Source organism: Phalacrocorax carbo, chromosome 1, assembly GCF_963921805.1.
Source record: "Phalacrocorax carbo chromosome 1, bPhaCar2.1, whole genome shotgun sequence".
NCBI lineage: Eukaryota > Metazoa > Chordata > Aves > Suliformes > Phalacrocoracidae > Phalacrocorax > Phalacrocorax carbo.
The window spans coordinates 46,684,215-46,702,544 of NC_087513.1; the positions used below are offsets into that span (position 1 = coordinate 46,684,215).

The 18,330-nt window shown below is 37.4% G+C and overlaps 1 protein-coding gene across 1 annotated transcript in view; it reads right to left on the reverse strand.

Moving 5' to 3' along the window:
* Positions 1–2,322: 2,322 nt before the first annotated feature.
* Positions 2,323–18,330, reverse strand: part of SLC6A15 (solute carrier family 6 member 15) — a 38,744-nt gene continuing 22,736 nt past the window's right edge. Inside the window, exons 5-12 of the mRNA XM_064450376.1 lie at positions 18,020–18,201; positions 16,347–16,457; positions 12,560–12,801; positions 12,263–12,455; positions 11,111–11,303; positions 7,978–8,137; positions 5,172–5,334; positions 2,323–3,691 (exon numbers count right to left, since the gene is read on the reverse strand). Of these exons, the coding sequence (XP_064306446.1) occupies positions 3,320–3,691; positions 5,172–5,334; positions 7,978–8,137; positions 11,111–11,303; positions 12,263–12,455; positions 12,560–12,801; positions 16,347–16,457; positions 18,020–18,201 (1,616 nt within the window). The 3' untranslated portion in view covers positions 2,323–3,319. The remainder of the gene's footprint in view (positions 3,692–5,171; positions 5,335–7,977; positions 8,138–11,110; positions 11,304–12,262; positions 12,456–12,559; positions 12,802–16,346; positions 16,458–18,019; positions 18,202–18,330) is intronic.

The window sequence follows — 18,330 nt, forward strand, 5'->3', positions numbered from 1 at the left end:
TCACTGAATATGAGAACCTCTATTGAAGAGTATGGAGGTAACGACAGGGCCTTCGTTCGTGCCATACCGATGCTCACTGATTCTATTATCTTTCTTTGGGGAAATCAGATCTCACAAAGCATATTGGTTTCAGAAACCTTAGGCCTTCTGCAAGAAATTATATTGGAAATGTATTTTCACTTTCCACATGGATGATTTTGTTCTTAGGCTATTTCAGATTGTGTAGGACACAAATAGGATTTTCTTTAATTTTAAGCATGACTGCCTTTTGCAATGATCTTTTCTTCAAAAAAAGGCAGATTAATTGCAGTTATGACTGACATGACACAGAGGCTTTCTGGCTTTTAAGTAGATAAATATCTGAAACCTCCCTCCTGCCCTCTACTCTTACTTCTTTTTATCTGTAAAGACAGCAAGTACCAACTTGCTCTCAGTGTGAAAGCGGTGTGAATTCCCTTGGTTTTAACAGCAATGGTACATATAATTTCATACTTTTCTTCAGCAGTTCTTTCATTAATATGCACGGACTTGGATGTTACACTTTATGGTAATTATTTTTAATGTTTTTAAACCTCCACATCCAGCAATTTTTTTTTTTTGGCCTGTCCTGCTTCTTCAGGCAGGACAGACGGTACCTTCATTTTTAGCCCATCTGACTAAACCAAGTTGAAGGGACTTCTGCACTTCAGGGCGTTCAGTCATGGTTGAGACTGAACTATGGATCAGACATCCGCCCATAGACAGGACAGACACTCTCTGAGCTTTCTCAAGCTGAAAAATTTCACGAAGCTGAGGTGAGACATGCTAATTGGAGCTATTAGGAAGCAACTGATTGAGAAGCAGTGGTTTAAATGAGCGGAACACCTAAATACTCATTAGAAGTGCTCAAGGAGACAGGCCAAAGGACAGAAACAAGACATATATTCCCCAGCAGAACAACCTTCAGCAGTCCGCTTAAGTAGCATTAGTCCCCTTTGTGATGTTTTAAACAGAAGTAGCTATTGCACTTTGATAGTAAGACCTTGCTCTCATTTTTTTTAACAGGTCTTGTGTAGCATCAGACATTTGGCCATCACTTCACATTTAGAACTAGGGTTTATGTAACTAAAACCACGTGACTACAGGCAAGAAGTCTGTAACAAAAGACTTCTCTGCTCTGTGGACTGGGCAGAGGGGATCCATGGTAACCACCCTGAGGAGTCACTTACTTTAGAAGCGTGATACGATACAATGGTGGCAATCTGCCTCTGCTCTGCCACAGCAGTAATATTTTGTACACATTTCCTCTGCGTCTCTAATGCTGATCCATTATACACATAGTAACATTGCCAATTGATCAGATATGAATTAACAACCTTCTTAAATTACACCAGCTCCCTCCCATATGTTAATACATGCACTTAGGAGAGCTACTTTAAACTCTATTTCATATGCACAACTTCTAACAAATATAAGCCTGGTAATTAAATATAGCTTTTTCTCAACTAACGCTACCAGTTCAACTTCCTATTGGAAATAACTTCAAAAGCTCCCAGGTTAAAAATGGAAAATTGGCTGGCATTATCCCCCCAAAGACAGGAGCTGTCCCTAAGAAATTTTACTGGGTTGCTAAGATACTTTAAGATTTTGCTCCTTTTCATTTGTTTGGCATAGCTTTTCCACACTGATGTGCTCCAAAGCCATACTCTTGAAACACATCTACAGCCACGTGTTAGAACACCATTGTTCCCCATGCGGGCAAGCAGAAGCGCTTACCTCTTGGGCCACCAGCACTCCAAATCAGCCTTCACAGTTTCTCTTCCCAAATCAAAGGGCAAGAGGTGGGCAATGAATGGTAGAGTAGTCAGAGCTATGTAAGAGATCTGTTTCAGTTTTTGGCCTCTGAAACAGGGTTAAACTGGAGTGATGGAGAGAGAGTGAGACATCCATCCGTATCTGGTTATGATTCTGACACTTGCTTTTACCTCAGAAGGATTAATCTGGTTCTTTGTCTGATGCTGGGACAACATAACTATGTTCTGCCCTTTGCTTATTACAGGTAAAGAAGTCAGTATTTACACCTAACTTTAAAGCTCTTTCAGGTAAGGAATAAATCACGTACTAGATTCCAGAGTATCACGCCAATTTACAGTGCTACATCAGCTACTGTATTCACAGTTGAGGTCCTTGTCTGAAAGTTTATTGAGATGACTGATTTAGCGTTTTTTTTGTTTTCAGGTTCTTTTTGCATCTCTATTCAGCTGTTAAATGTTATTCTTTCAGATAGTCCAGCTGAGAGAAAAGCAGGCTGTGTTATAAGTGTATTTGGAAATCACAGAGAAATACCTTGTCAATCTCTTTATTCATAGGTTAAAATGTAATGCCATACAGTTCTTAACAATTACTGACTGAAAAAAATTATCTGCATAAAACAGAAGCAAAACTGAAGGAGACTAATTAAAAAAAGCCATCTTGCTTCAACTTTTGAAACGATTACATACAGAATAATATACATATTTACATTACAAGTATATTATATAAATATAATATATATGTAATCTTGTAACCACAATAAATATCAAGAAGGTCTTTTTTAGGCACACAGCATAGAAAAAAATGCAGAATCTGCACAATCCTTAAGATTCTCGGAGTGACTCACTCTTACATTGTTTTCACACTGAAAAAGCAAATATTTTACACAAAATATACAGCCACAGTTTACGCAGTCCCCAGTGAACAGGGAATCTTTCCTCGCCTTCCTGTAAGTCTACTCCTTGATTTTCTAATACTATTGCTCTATACAGCTATTACATAAGAAAATAGTTTGCAGGTTTGTTTTTTACTCAGCTAATAGCCTAAGTAATTATCAGTGCTAACAAAGTAAGTACAGCGTATCTACATAAGGTATTTACAAGTGTTTGCACAAACACGGGTTTGGTGAACTACTACCTAGCTCACTTTTAATACTGGGGAGTTATTCTGAAAGCGGAAAGAAAGGATTTTCAGTGATTCTACCTCAGAAGTATTTTATCATTTGAGTGACATGTGGGCTTCAGAGATAGAAAGGTTTAAATTTAGATATTAATTAAAAAATCAAATTCTTGGCTATGCTGGCAGATACAGGCTGCCATTGATTTTGAATGTGTTCCCTTCAGTGCAAATGAAAACCCAGAGAATTCATCCAAAGGGAGTTTTCTCAACCTCTACGTACAGTCATGACATTTTATACACAGTCACTGTGGAGCACCTGAGATTGCACCCTAGTAAGTGACGCTGACCACTTCTCGTAGGATAGCCATGATCAGCGAGAAGAGAAATAAACAGCATTTTTTTGCTGCAGTTACAAATCAGACTCCGGCATATCAGGCATATCTGCCATCAGGTACCCAATACCATAACGTCCATTTGGAGCAGTATCCAGCGTTGGTGATCCAGTCTGTTTTCGGTATATGTTTTTGCCAAAATTTGGAGACGGCACTTCACTTGGACTCTTCCCATGAATCAGACTTGTATTATCTCCCTCCAGATTAACAGGTTCCTTTATTATCCGGCCTCTTTTGTATGATACAGATGCCAAACTACCAGAGCTATCATCGATCAGGTTGCAACGGCGCACCATGAACACTATTGGGACTGGCAGTATGGCCAATACCATCAGCAATATACAGACAATCATGCCCCATGTTGGATAGCTGTGGAACTCTTCCATAGCCTGAGAAACCCAAGAGAAAAACTATTAAAACATGTTTATTTAAAAAAAAGAGCACATCTGCAGTCCTCACCAAGGTGCACAGTTTTCAAACACATACTCATCTTTTTGTCACCCTGCACCCACAATGTGGGCACTGCTATAGATCTCAAATTTGAACAGTCATGGAGATGGAGAATTACTATCTTTCTGGCAGTGAATAGGACCAAACACTGCCCCGCAGTTTCTGAGATGCTCAGAGCACTGTAGTATAGCCCAAATCAAGATTTTCACATTAGGCCGCCTTCTACATTTGTCTGTAGTTGCTCCCTGATCCTTTAAAGGATGTTCAGAACAGACAAGTGGGCAGAGGTGTCTGTAACCGTGCCTGGAAAATAAGTCCTTGTTCTGCAGGCTAATAGCTGGTCTAGACAGGGACTGTCTCACATCACCCTGTGTAATTGTTTCACTTTGTACAAACTTCATGCAAACTATAATGCATTTACTGAGGCAGTGACTGCACCCCACACCTCTGCTGCATCCATGAGCCACTGGCCAACAGACTGTTTGCCTAGTAGCTCAATTACCATTTAATTTTATACACGGAAAGGAATGGTATGCTTGGTTTTCTAACGTATTTCTGTTTTTGCAGGCAAGAATCAAACATAACAAGAACATTTTTCTGAGAATCCCAAGAAAGCAGTAGTGGTTGTCCGGTCTATCTACAGTAAACCCAACCTCTTGTATTTTGCTTTACCCGTCTTTGCTGTGATTCCTGCCCGCCCCCTCACCCCCACCACCCCACCCCCCAGTCCAGCCAATTGTCCATTCAGAGGGGTCCCTGAGATCCGTTTCTCTGACATTTTATACTCCCTATATTTTGTATGACAAGCCTGTAGACACAGCGGGGGGCTGATGAGCCTAAAACTAGCAGAACTCTTAGGAGTTACCTTGTCTGAATCTCTTTTTGGAGCAACACGCAGCACTGACTCTGCAGTTCACACAGACAAGTTTTTTCACAAATTAAACATTCTTATCAGAGACAGGTTTTGATGCAGCTGTTACCTACAATGTGATGTGTGTTCCCAAAGGGGAAAATTTATGACATGGCTAAATCTCAATATTTAATTCCACATAAAAATTTGATGTGATATCTGAAATTATTTATTCAGTGTTATCAACCAACTATTTTCTGCAGTAAAGTAAGATTTAATGGAAGTGAGCGACCTCTCCCACCCTTAAGAACTCCTTCAAAGTGCATCAACAAACTAGAAGCCACAAAAAGCATGAAGTTTTGTGTCAAGCAGTTATATTTTAAAGCAGAACTACTCTAAAATTTAAAAAATGGTTGGTTTTACATTAATGTTACTTGAGATAAAAACAACCATGTCATTATTTATACTGATTTTGAATTTGTAATTGCAAATTTTTTGTCTTTTCATGTACTTCTGAAATACTTCAGATATGATCATTATGATGGTGATGGCACCAGTTATATACATACCGTATCTTCAATCCAAGCATTGTAGCCAGGAGGACTTAATACCATTTGGACAATGCTAGCTACGAGCAAACACAACAATACTAAAGGCGAAACATACTTCCACATGTAGTAATAATACTGGCTTGGAGAAAACCCAAGCATATCCTTCAGATCCTCCATAAATCTGTGAAGGGAATAAAAAGTTACTGTTAGTGCGCGTACTGAGATTTCAGGTTCTATAATTGATACATAGCACCTAATTTGAGGGAGCAGACACACTGAAAAAACACATGTATGGAAATGGCTGCAGTTTAGATTACCTGATGGGCTGAAAAATAGAGCTTGTATTACTAGTTCAGAACAGACAAACAGAAAGAATTGCTACACAGTGCAGTGACTTAGTAAACTGCTTGCTGGACCGTGCTGGACAGATATTTAAACTCATTGTTCTTTTATAAGATTCTTTTTTACATCTTCTTACATTGTCTTCTGGGTTGTTTACTAAGGCATGTGTCATTACTTCTGAGGACATATATAACCAGCACATCTTACAGATTCTGCAAAATTAATTTTGAACCCACATGTGTGCTGCAGTGTAAAGAATAACTTTATGCATAAACTATGGTTTGCATCATATTAAGTTGCTGAAATAAAACTCTGTGAAGTTTTAAATCTGCCTCCTTGTGCCTCAAAATTGCAAGTTACGATATGAATAAAACTCATATTTTTGTACTCTTGACGGAGAAGTACGTGGTTCCAGAGACAGTAGAAAAAGAGAGAATATTTTTAGAATGAATTCTTTTGAGTGGGCACAAACACTGATTCTGTTTTAACTCCCTTGTGGTCCCACTCACTTTTGAAATGTGCGTCTCAAGAAAGCTCTTACAGCAATAAATATGTTTTCAAAGCAACTACACATGTGAAGCTACTGTCACATGAACTCTCAAATAATTTTTTGAGCTGCATAGTTTGGGGTATTCTGTCCTTTGGTTACACTGCAATGAAACACATCATTAAAGAGAAGCTGAATTTACAAATGGAGCGTGTCCTCTATAGCTAGCCTTTTCTTTTCTGGGATCTCCAGTTCTTCATCCAGTTTAACATAAATCTATTATCTTCACTTCAAAGTCTCCATCCTACTTATCCTCTTTTAAAAGCTACCAAACTCCTTTAGCACTGATTCCAGCGTAACAGATTTTCCTTCTTGGCTACAGGGATTCACATATTGTCTGTTTTCTCTCCTTTGGCTATAAGCCCTTTGGATGCAATGGGGTGTTTTTTCTATCTGAACACAGACAATGTGTCTAATAAGACATATACATGGATCTTCATCTACGAGGAGGACCTCCTGGTGCTATCACAGCCAACGACAATCTGCAGTTGTTGATTCTGGCAGCTTTTGCAACAGGAATGTGAGGTTTTTGAAGAAGGATCTTCTGGAGAAACACACATCTGAAGAAATATTATGAGTACTCCAGAGGGAGGTTCAGGTGACTGATACGAGTGAGAAATTTGGCTGTTAAGTTTTCGCTGTATGCTGTCAGAACCCCTTCCGAAAACATGACTCCACTGCACTCCAATTCAGGAGCAAAGTATTACCATATTTTAGCTGTTCCTACACACCAACTTCCTCACCATTTAAGCTGCTGACTTTTGGCCCGTCTACCTCCCTTCACAGTGGAACTCTATCTGACTGGACATTACTACCCTGATACCCAGGTCATCTGTTTCATCTTTTGTTTCCATGTGTAAAAAACATCTACATTGTGTTTTCATGTCAATGGGATCAATTATAGGGTTATACACGTGGCCCAAGTGGGAATTCTCCCTTAATGAGTAAGCAGACCAGGCACTATTTGCGTAGACCAGAATCAATGTCTGGAAACCATAAAATTAAATTTTCTTATTATAGTTTTACTTCATTATGGCAAGGGTCTGGCTGATTACTCAGATCGAACAAGTGAAAATTCAAATTAAAACCCACCCATTCTATGTCACCCTTTGTACATGCAAAGGAATCACAGATGTTTAAATTACTTCAACATGCTAGTATAGCACGCTCTGTTTTATCTGTGGATGGTATGAGTTATTTTTGATACAAACTCTTCTATTCCTTAAATGTGGCACACATTGATCTCACTTGGTAAACACATTCTGGTGATTTCGGTCATAAGACATGAAAAAATTAGAGGGACTCGATGGTCTTTTCTCTTCAGCCACCACTGACGGAAGGTCACTTCACTGTCAACTGTGCTGCTTCCAAGTAAGTTTTGACCCTATTCTTTGCTATTATTTCCTCCTTCACAACTAATGCAAAGAACAATTAATTGCTACACCACCCCAAACTAAATCTAGTTCATAAACTGAAACTTTCTTATTGTTACTGCTATTGGAGTTTGCTTTGTTACTTTCTCAGGCTGCCTGGAATAGTACAGATCTGGTCAGAATACTGATCTTCATCTGCTACTTAGACCACAGCTATTACTTCTTGAAATCTTTCTCTTGCTCTCTTATTTCTATATAAATTCCTCATACTTGCATATCCAGCCTCCTTTCTAACTCCCTAATATTGCCTCTTTTACTGCATTCTCCTCTCTTTAGATCTGTTGCAATTGCTCTTTGCGTTTCACTACACTGTCCTAATGCAGTGTCTTGCTCCCAACCAGTTTTAAAAAACAGACTAGATTCACCTCCAGATTGACCCACTTTCTACTTACGTGTGTTTATGTGTACATAGCAAAAACTTTGCGCAATATAAATAAAATAGTAATCATTATTGTAAGGAATACTGTTGATACGGACAGGGAGATACATTTCCTTCACTTACTTGTCTATTCCATAAATTCGTGTGACTGCAATATTCTCCAAGATGACCACAATAAGCAGGGGCAGAGTAGCTGAGTAGTCATCAAACATCGTCACAAAGTAATTTCCAGAGCGCTGCACAAAGATCAGGCCAATAAAAAATGCTACCAAGCAACAGATGACTGGAATAAAGGACAGAAATGCGAGTGGTAAGTATGACAAAGTTCCATACACAAAGAGTAACTAAAGAGAGTTCAAAAGAGCAAATATATAAAATGCATTGTTTCAGATAATCAAGGCTAATTAAATTTTCCTTTTTTTTTTGTTTTTTTTTGTTTTTTTTGGGGGGGGCAGTGTGTGTCTCAATTTTAAGAAAATTATGAATCCTACCTATTCCCTACATAACAGAAAAGTTATTAAATCAGAATTACTAGAATTGCCATATTACAGCAGTCCTGATTAAACAGCAGAGATTAATCAAGTGACTATTTCTCATTAAACATTTAACTGAATGTGAATGCAAGGCTAAAATAAACAGACCTGGTAAGCTAAACATCACACATGATGTTATCTGGTCACTAGATCACATTTTGGAATATAGAAGTGAAAAGAACCAAAGTTTCAGACTATGATGCTAAAAAATGAAAAGGCTGCATAGGCTTCCCCTAAATCATTCCCAGCGCGAATTTCCATTATAATCTGCCTAAATGTATTAGTGCACGAAGCAACAAAATTTCTGCTCCTTCTTTTGATAAGGGACAACTCGAAATATGTTTCTTGAATGCTTGATCCTGCATGAAGAATCTCAATTTAATTTCTTCCTACTAAATTTATTGAGACTAGAACTGAACGCTTAAGTAGCCGTAAAATAGGTCAAATTTCAATAAATTGTGAAATCAGTTGTACGTTGAGCGCCGATAAGGCTGGTTCTCCCAGCTGAAGTGCCCTTTTTTTTTTTTCCCCCACTGAGACCTTAGGCTAAGGATATACCTGAGCAGTCTAGAAGTAGGTGAAATGCAGCTGGGCCAAAGTAGAAAATACCATTACAGAATATACCCGTTACATAAATCCCAGATAATCAATTAAAGTAATGAAAAGAAGACGACACTTTTTTAAATACTGTGGCATAAGACCAATCACTTTTTTCAACCTTGTAGTAACTATTGATATAATGACTTTCAGAGAATAGAGATTTATAATTAAAGAGATCATTACAAATCGGTGTAACTCAAAGGTGACAAAAACAGAAGAACACAGATAAAATCTTTGCAAACTGAGTCTCATTAACCATACCAAGTTTTATTACTGACCCTGTGAAAAGAACTGGACTATCAGAACCGTGTGTATGTGAATTCAGAAATCCTTGCTATTCTTACGTTCTCCCATCACGTCTTACCATAACACCCCAAAAATATGCATCTTCAGTTGTAAGCTAAGGCTCTGGTAGGTATGCTCATCCTAACTCAGCACATACACATGAGGACTCCAATTAGGAAATAACTGAACACAGAAAAAGTTAAAGCATAGGAGTTGATTTCCCTGAACTCAACAGGGACTGAACTGGAACCGTGGGGCAAAAAGTTGCAAATGTGTTCACGCTTCTGCAAAAATGGAAGATTTGTGGTTTCTAAGCACAAACTCCAGTGCAGGCATAATCCTTCTTAAATTCCACTGATACTCCATGAAGTATAACCTGGCATTTCAATTTCATAAGTTAAGTTGTAAGCCTCTGAGTACAACGGAGTTTAGCAAAAATCATGCATGCATAGCACTCAAAAAAATTACCAGAGAAAGGCAGTTCTTGATTATTCCTTTATCTTAATAGGGTTTTTTTGTCAAATGCAAGAACAAGGAATTACTGTAAAATGCTCCATTACTCCAGAGCAATGACTATATATCATGGTATTTGCATATATACTTAGGGAAAACAGCTAATTTCTAAATGTCACACTGGTTATTCAATAAGAATTTAAAAGCCAATATAAAAAAATTAGATAAAAATTAAAAAAAAAACAATGAACCAACCAAACAAAAACCAAACAAACACCAAAAAACCCAAGTACTCAATAGGTCAGGACTTCTGAAAAATCAGGTGATTAATCTTTATGAATAATTTTATCTTTATAAAGATTTATTTTATCTTAGAAAAAGATCTAGCAAAATAAAAAAAAAAACATGTCTTCTGTTAAATATTACTTATTATCTACATATTCAGCAGTCAGGAAAGAGCAGCGTTCTGCTGCATCAGGGGTTAACTCTTAGAAGATATATTATTTCCTTCATAGAGCCTGATAATGCCAAAGCAGCTTATTATTTTTTTTATTTTCTATCCCTCGTCACAGGTATCACTATGAAATCCGAATTTCTGTCCCTTGCAGCTGTCCTGAAGATTTTCAGAAACCTAACTCTCACATTTTATGCTGATATTCTAGCTCAAAGCTAGAAATTGCTACAAGACAGAGCTACGTGAACAGTCTATACCTCGCACAACTTTAGGGTATTTAAAAAAAAAAACACAAAAAACCCCAGACATCTTGTTTAAGACCCTTTCCACATTCAACAGTGAAAAATATATTCCTCTAGAGGGTAACAGTACTTATTTTTAACATAACAAACATTTCATCATAAATTAAGATTTCATTGGCCTACTTAGGAATCACCTGGAGTAATTTGCAATGTCTTTCAATCTTTCCTTTTGCTTTGTTTCCCTGATCTGTGACACAGGCTGGAATGGAAAGTATCCTGGGAGAGCTCAGAAGGACCGACCATAGAGAAATTTGTAACAGAAATCCTCCATTAAAATTTAAGTTCTAGAATCTTGCTGCTCGTGTAGCATTCAGGCAAAGGTTTTACTTGCCGATATTAATGTGCCTGTGCATGGACGTACAGTTGGAATACAGTGATTTACTGCTCTGTAAAATCATAGAATCATTAAGGTTGGAAAAGACCTCTAGGATCGTCAAGTCCAACCATCAACACAACACCCCCATGCCTCCTAAACCATGCCCTGAACAGCCACGTCTACATGTCTTTTAAATACCTCCAAGGAAAATGTCAGCACTGAACATTTTCATGTCAGAAAACAAGACTTCATACTCTCAAAAAAAATCTTTAGCTTACTGCTCTAGTGAGAGAAGAAAGTTTGTGCAACTCACCAGTAAGAATTTCCTTCCTGACTTTGAAGGTATCAACAATAGGTGTGATGATGCCTTCAATGGTTCCAAACATACTTCCAAGCCCTAAATTTACCAACATGAGGAAGAACATGACTGACCAGAAGGGAGAAGCAGGGAAGTGGGTCATTGCTTCCGTAAAGGCAATAAAAGCTAAACCAGTTCCTTGAACTGCCTGTCAGTGAGAAAAAAACCACGTTATTATTCATGGACAGTATTTTTTTTCTAGTGTGACAGTCTGATGTCATCATGCAATGCCACTGGTTAAATCCTGAAGTTAGGCTGGGAAGTTGCTACCTAATATGTGATTTTTCCAAACCTGCAAACAATACTATTTACTGAAATACTGGATTTGTCTGAGAATCTGTAAGTTGATTGATATTAACAACACATTTCTTACTCTCACCAGTAATTCTGCATTACAGCTGTTACACAGGAGTGCTACAAAATACACTCTTGTTCTCTCCAGCAAGTATATAAAGGACTTCATTTCTATACCTATTTGTTTCAAACTTAAATGGCAGGAATCACATAGAAACTTTTAAAGTGTAAGTCACTGATTTGACATTTTAGCTTCAGATACTGAAACAACTACAATAGAGGTCAGTGTTTAAAACTGGAAGTCCCTCTGAAAAAGTTAGAAAAATCTTTCTTCTGGCTTACTGTAAAGACTTCAAAACCAGATGATATTCATTAAGCAATTACATAAGTAAAGAATAACTTTTTCACTTTTTAGTGAAGTAGTATTTATAATTAATAATTGTGTTGTAACATCAGAGGACGTAAGTTTGAGATGTTGAAAAGGTACACCTCTGTTTAGTCTCTGGAAAAATCCTCATGCTCGACTCTTCAAAAAAACCAAAACTTTAAAATCTCATGAGGAGAGTGATGTAATGATCAGAATACATTACAAGTCAGTGAAGACAATATTAAGACATCAGACCCAAAAGTCCTCAGGTGAGCTGGAATGCAACCCTGCACAGAACCATGTTTTCATATGGATCTCTAGAGGTGCACTGCTCATAGGTACGCTGTACTGACACTCTCTTTAAGTGCTCTTTGCAGTTTATTTCGGGCCTACAAATACTCATCCGTTCATAATCTCTGTATTTAAGACTCACTTATTACTCTCACCTTGTTAAGTTCATCTTCAATTTGACAAGATTTCAGACCAAGAGAATCAAACTCCTCTTCTTTAACTTTCTGAATAATGTCATAAACTAAATTGTAATCTTCTGCTGTAATGCTTGAGAAATTGATATGATGTGGGATCATATCCTGGCTCAGATTGCCTATTTTCAAAAGTTTTAAGATCTTCTCTGAATTTCTGTAAAACACAATAAAACAGAGAAATCAAACTCGATGATCTGTGTTAATTCATAAATGAAATATACCATTAAAATAATAAAAAAAGGAAATGGATATTCGTACTGGATAACACATTTTTCATTTATGATATTGGCTTTGAAACCCAGAACTGCAAACACCACCAAAGTTGCCAGCACAGAAGTGAAAAAATTGATGAAGGACACCAGTACAGCATCAAAATGGCAGTTGTTGTCTCTCTTGTTGTAGCTTGAAAAGGCAATGACTCCACCAAATCCAAGCCCTAAGGCAAAGAACACCTGAGTAGCAGCTTCTCTCCAGACCTTGGGCTCCAGCATTATTTCAAGCTGTTTGAAATTAGATATAATATATGTCAGCTATAAAATGCATTTCTATTATATGAAAAAAAACAACAGAAAAAAAAAACAGGAAGACAACCTACATCACAAAATGCTAATAATCCACTACAACTATATTTTCATTATGACACAATGAAAGCTGAATGTGACACAAAGTTGAGCAAACTTATCAGCCAGAATTTCTATTGATTTTATATGATATAATCCATAAAAAGAAACAGATGTGTTCTGAACAATGCGACACTACTAGAGCTATATGATTACTGAACTAGCAGCTAGTTATACTGTGAAATAAGGGAGAACATGCATCTTTTTTTCTTTTTATAGGATTTACTGTCTTTTTTTACAGTACATGGATCATCAGTTGTAAGAACTAGGATTTAGTTTGGGATGATCAACCCTCTTATAAATGCAGTAAGTATGTTAGTTGCTTTGTTGTTATTTTTCAAAAAAAAAAAAAAAGTGACCATGAGATGCACATGCTTATATGGAATTCCATTACATGCAATAACATAAAGCGAATGCAACATATGAAATAAACACCAGCCACAACAACCTATGTAGTCCATGAGTCAAATCTCCCTTAAGGGAGATGCATTCAATTTACCCTATTACCCTAAGTTAAATGGGACATGTATTTGAGGGCCAACTTTTTTCAAAAAAAAAAAAACCAACAACTTTATTGCTCTTTCAGATCACCATACTTCAACAAATATCTTTGTTCATGTTATGAGTCATCATCTGTCTATCTCGGATCCTTCTAGATACTGAATCATAAAAAAGAAGTACACCTGAAATCTACCACTAGGTTTTCTCAAGTTGATTCAGAGCCTCCATCCATTTTACAGTGAAAGACCTTACTTCTGTGAATGTGTTGGGGTTTTTTTTGTCTTTTTTTTTTTTTTTAACCTTAGTCTTATCAAAACCAGCAAAACTAAGAAGTTTCAGCATAGATACCAGCATCAGAAGACTGTCTTACTCTGAGGGGGAAAAAATAAGTCTGCTATTGTTATGATAATGTTTTGAAAAAATTTCCCGTTTACCATAAAGATTTTTTTATAGATAGGTAGAAGATATCTTGTTTATTCTTTTATCTATAGCTAAAATTCAACATATTTGACAATAAACTAGCTCTTGACTTGTAATTTTTGTTGTAATTACAATGCACAAGTAGCTACTGCCCGCAGTTCAATCTGCCCGTACCACACAGCCATGCTACAGCTTCTCCACTAGAGGGAGCTCGAGGAATAGTCTTCATTTTACCGTATCTGTAAATGGTTTAAGTATCAAAACAGTTCTCGCTTTCTGCAATATATCACTTGGTATCATCAAAGGTAGTATGTTCTCAGATACATATTGCCTAGAATTTCGAAATCAACTTGTAATTGATTTGCTATTATATTTTCTGAGAAATTTTGGGGGCTCTGTATTTAAGCTTCCTACAGTCCTACAGTTTCACTCTAGTAGTTGACTTCAGTGGGCTTTTCATATAACTTTCTTCAGGTTTTTCGATATATAAGGTTATTATTTAGAGTTTCTGCTGTGTTCATTAACCACACCAAAGAAAGGAATTCACCTCTTCTTTATCAGCCCGGTGCTCTCACACCTGCACCACTGTGTGCCAGCCCTCTCCTGTGCTGACACGACTCTTCTGTGGGAGTGTGTTGTGATCGTCTGTGGTCAAAATGTGGTCTTCTGCTGAACTAATCAAGGCTGCAAAGATGTTTCTCCCTCCCTCCTCACATTGTCTACCTGTATTATTTTCAACTTAGACCAGTTTAGCAATGCTGTTCACAGTCTGTCTGTCCAAATAAACTGTTAGCACAATGGAGGGAATGGGAACAAGTGGGTGAGTCTGAATTCCTTCAGGTATTTTCATACAAACCTACAGTCCAAGTAAGTGCTCAAGTACAGAAACAATCAGAGATTACAATGAAAATACTTTTGAAGGTTGACATTCACATATACTGTATGTGACATATAAGCCTCCTAACCTCAAATTTAAGCCACAACTTAAATTTTGAGATACAGAACTGGAAACCAGTAGAAGACATTAAAACCAATTTTTCTTTCAAGATTGTTTATCTGAACACTTGAACAACTGTATGATTAAGTTATAACTATAAGGTAAGCATCAGTGGCAACTTAATTTCGGTCTAACTCATGAAAGATGAAATACTGAAGAGTGAAGAGGTGTTGGAGTTTCAGTGTTCACTCTCCCTCAGTATCTAGTGGTACTTCTCTAGTTAAAGAAAGGATTTATCCTGTGGTTGAGAAACCAAATTATAACTTCGAGGCCTGTATTCCACCTCTGCTAGACTTCCTCTTCGTCAACAAGCATTGCAGTTCTCTGTTCCTCCGATTTCCCAAATTTGCCTGAGCAGCCTGCATGTTCCTGCAGAACCACAACTCTGAAGTGGTGACAGTGAGTGAAGTGGAGCATGACTGCATTTCTCAATGCAAGAAATAACAATGTGATGGCTAACAAAGGTCATTTTTACAGGATGACAGTTCTCCACAAACTCAAACCACCTGGAATCAAAACAACTGACAACACCCCTGTCATCTGGCATTAGCCACTGTGTGCACTGATTCTAACAATCTTATTAGTTAGCTTTCATTTTTGAAACATCAGTTCTGTTCTGCTCAACTGTATTATGAAATGCACTTGTTTGAAAGTCCATTTCATAATACAATAATACAAGAAGCCCAGCATTATGCGTTCCTGAGCAAGTATGGCTCTGACTATTCAAACATGCTCTACTTCCTGTAGAATAGATACAGTTACAAGCATTCAAGATGGGTGTGGGTAGAATTTAGATCTTCAGGCTAAACAATGATTTGTAACATCCCTTCTCACCTCCATAGTTATAAAATCTGAAGTTCTGTAAGACACATTTCCAATAAAAATGTTGGCAGTAGACCTGCTGCTATCTTGCCACGACAACCATACAGAACATGGCAAGGAAAGCCAAGTGGCAAGTACTTACACTACTTTTACAAGATGAGCAGAGCATTAAAGACAGGTCTCCTGTGCTTTTGGGCTACCATGCAAACAGCACTATTTTTTTTTCTAAAAAGGGACATATTTGTCCTTTATAATTATATAAATCCACAACAGCATTCAAGGTAAGGCATTTCACTGTGACATCCCAGAACTAGGCATTTCAATCCTAGAGAATGGCAAGATTTAAGATTCACTTCTCTTTTAGTGTTTGGAGCTTTCTAAACATCCTAAATCCTGGAAATAACACTTTCAGTTTTTTGTAAAGGCAAAGGATGCCTTTGTAAAGGCATCCAGCTCTGTGAATCTGTCACCCAAGGGAGGTAACTCTACACAGACCCTAGGAACACTTACAGCCTTTGGACCTTAGGGCTTGATGCAGTGCCACTGAGGTCAAAAATTTTGCAATTTAACTGAACAGGAAAATGGTCAAATGTTCTATGAAGACAGTAAGCTTAAATGAGAGCACTCAAATGGTCTAATCGCTACTGAAACTTTAATACACTGCCAACAGAAATTAAGCACATACCTTAGGTGTGAACATGTGACGAATTCCATCCACTGACCCATTAAGGAGCAGTCCTCTGATCAGAAAGCATAAAAGTACCACATAAGGAAAAAGGGAACTAAAATACATGATCTGAAAAACATTAAAAAGAAATTTAACATGACATCCACTGACTTTATTTTCAATAGCTTAATTCGTTACTCATTATATAACTGAATTGATAATCATATGCTCTAAGAAATATGCAGAACGCTTCCCATTCCCCTTGCCTCTACAGAAGAAAGCAAAATCACATGACTGTAAAATAAATTCTGTACTGTATTAAAACAATGCGCTTGCCATTGTGTTGACTGGTAACAAACTGCTGAGCTTCCACAGAAATTCACTACAAATTCAATGAGATGTTGCACAGAAGGACAGAAGTAAACTGCTTTAGAAATGCTTCACTTTACAAACGCTCTTTGATTCAAGTACATAGTATGGTAAAGATCTGCAGAATGAACAGAAACTCATTCTGTCTTCAGAAGGAGAGAAGTTAGAGTCAGTGGAAAGTATATAACCAATTGATTCAAACCACTACGTAATTCTTACTGCCAAAACAGAAGAAAAGCTGGGGATACTCTCTGATCTACAGAAATTATTTAAGACCTGGTAGGTTTGAGTCAAAAACTAGAAAGAAATATTGCACTGACTTCTGGACAAACAAAATGCCACAGAGTTGTCAGAGTCCTGAAGCGCAACGCTGCGCAGCTTTCCACGCTGAAGCAGCGTGCTTTTGCTACTGCATTTGTGTTGGGCTTCTGTATCACTGAAACGCTTGTATAACAGAACACCTTTCTGACACACTGATTGACTCATTTATCTAATACAAAGAGTAAATAAAAAAAACAGTAGTCATATACAATCTTTCATTCTCACCATGAATGAAAACATCTATTCTGTGCTTTAAAGTTTAGTAAAATGATTCTCTCACTGAACTTGCTAGTTGTTTCTTTAACTGAAACACACTGAAGAGGTCACAGACATTTCCAGCTCAGTGACAAATTTTTTAAATCACAAAGAATTTTGCTATTTTAACAGATTACTTTTCGTCTGAAAGTCCCATTGAGATCAACAGAGCTAGTAAATCATTCAGTAACCAATCCAGCTGGCTGCATGGAAAGGAAAGAAGACAAGGTGATGGACTCAGATGCAAAGGGATGGTTAGTCATTAGTCAAAAGAACCCAGAATCCTGAAAAGCTGCTGTGTTAATGACAGAAGCATGGATACCAATGACAGTAACAGAGAAAAGCAAAATGCCAAGGATTGTTGAGGACCTGAGTGCCCTGCAATCACACTGCGAGTATACATGGAAATCCAATTCCACAGACATTCAGAAACATGCATTAAAAACTTATTCTGCATTAACAATTCAACAAAGCTGAGGTACAGTTACTTGCAACAGTTACGTTGATGAGAACAAAATAATTCTTCTTCAGCTCTCCATTCCCACTAAATTACTACAGTTCCCACTAAAATTACTACAATTTTAATGCTTAACTACTAACATTCCTCTACTTCAGATTATACAAATACTGGGGTGAGTCACAGCTTCCAACAGGCACCTACATATTTCATGAGAGGGTGCGGTGAACAAAACGTCGTGAAATGTTTCAAAGTAAAACACTGTCATTTAGAGAAACAGTATACTCACTTTTCCTGAAGACTGAATGCCTTTGATCATGGCTAGGCATACCATGACCCAGGCAGCCAGCAAGCAGATAGTCATCTTCCAGTTTAAACCCCCACTCTCTGACAGAGAGCTGGAAATATTCAGCGCTTCTCTGTACCAGTAATAAGTGGTTGCAGAACTTTTTTCACACTCTGGCTCCACAACTGTCAAGAGATATTAGCAAGTAAAGAATGGGTTCAGGACAGAAGTATTTTCCCCAACATTGCATAACAATGTTCTACCAGTTCCCAATATTTGCAATTGTGCTGTCATAATTTACTGAGAAACTAAAC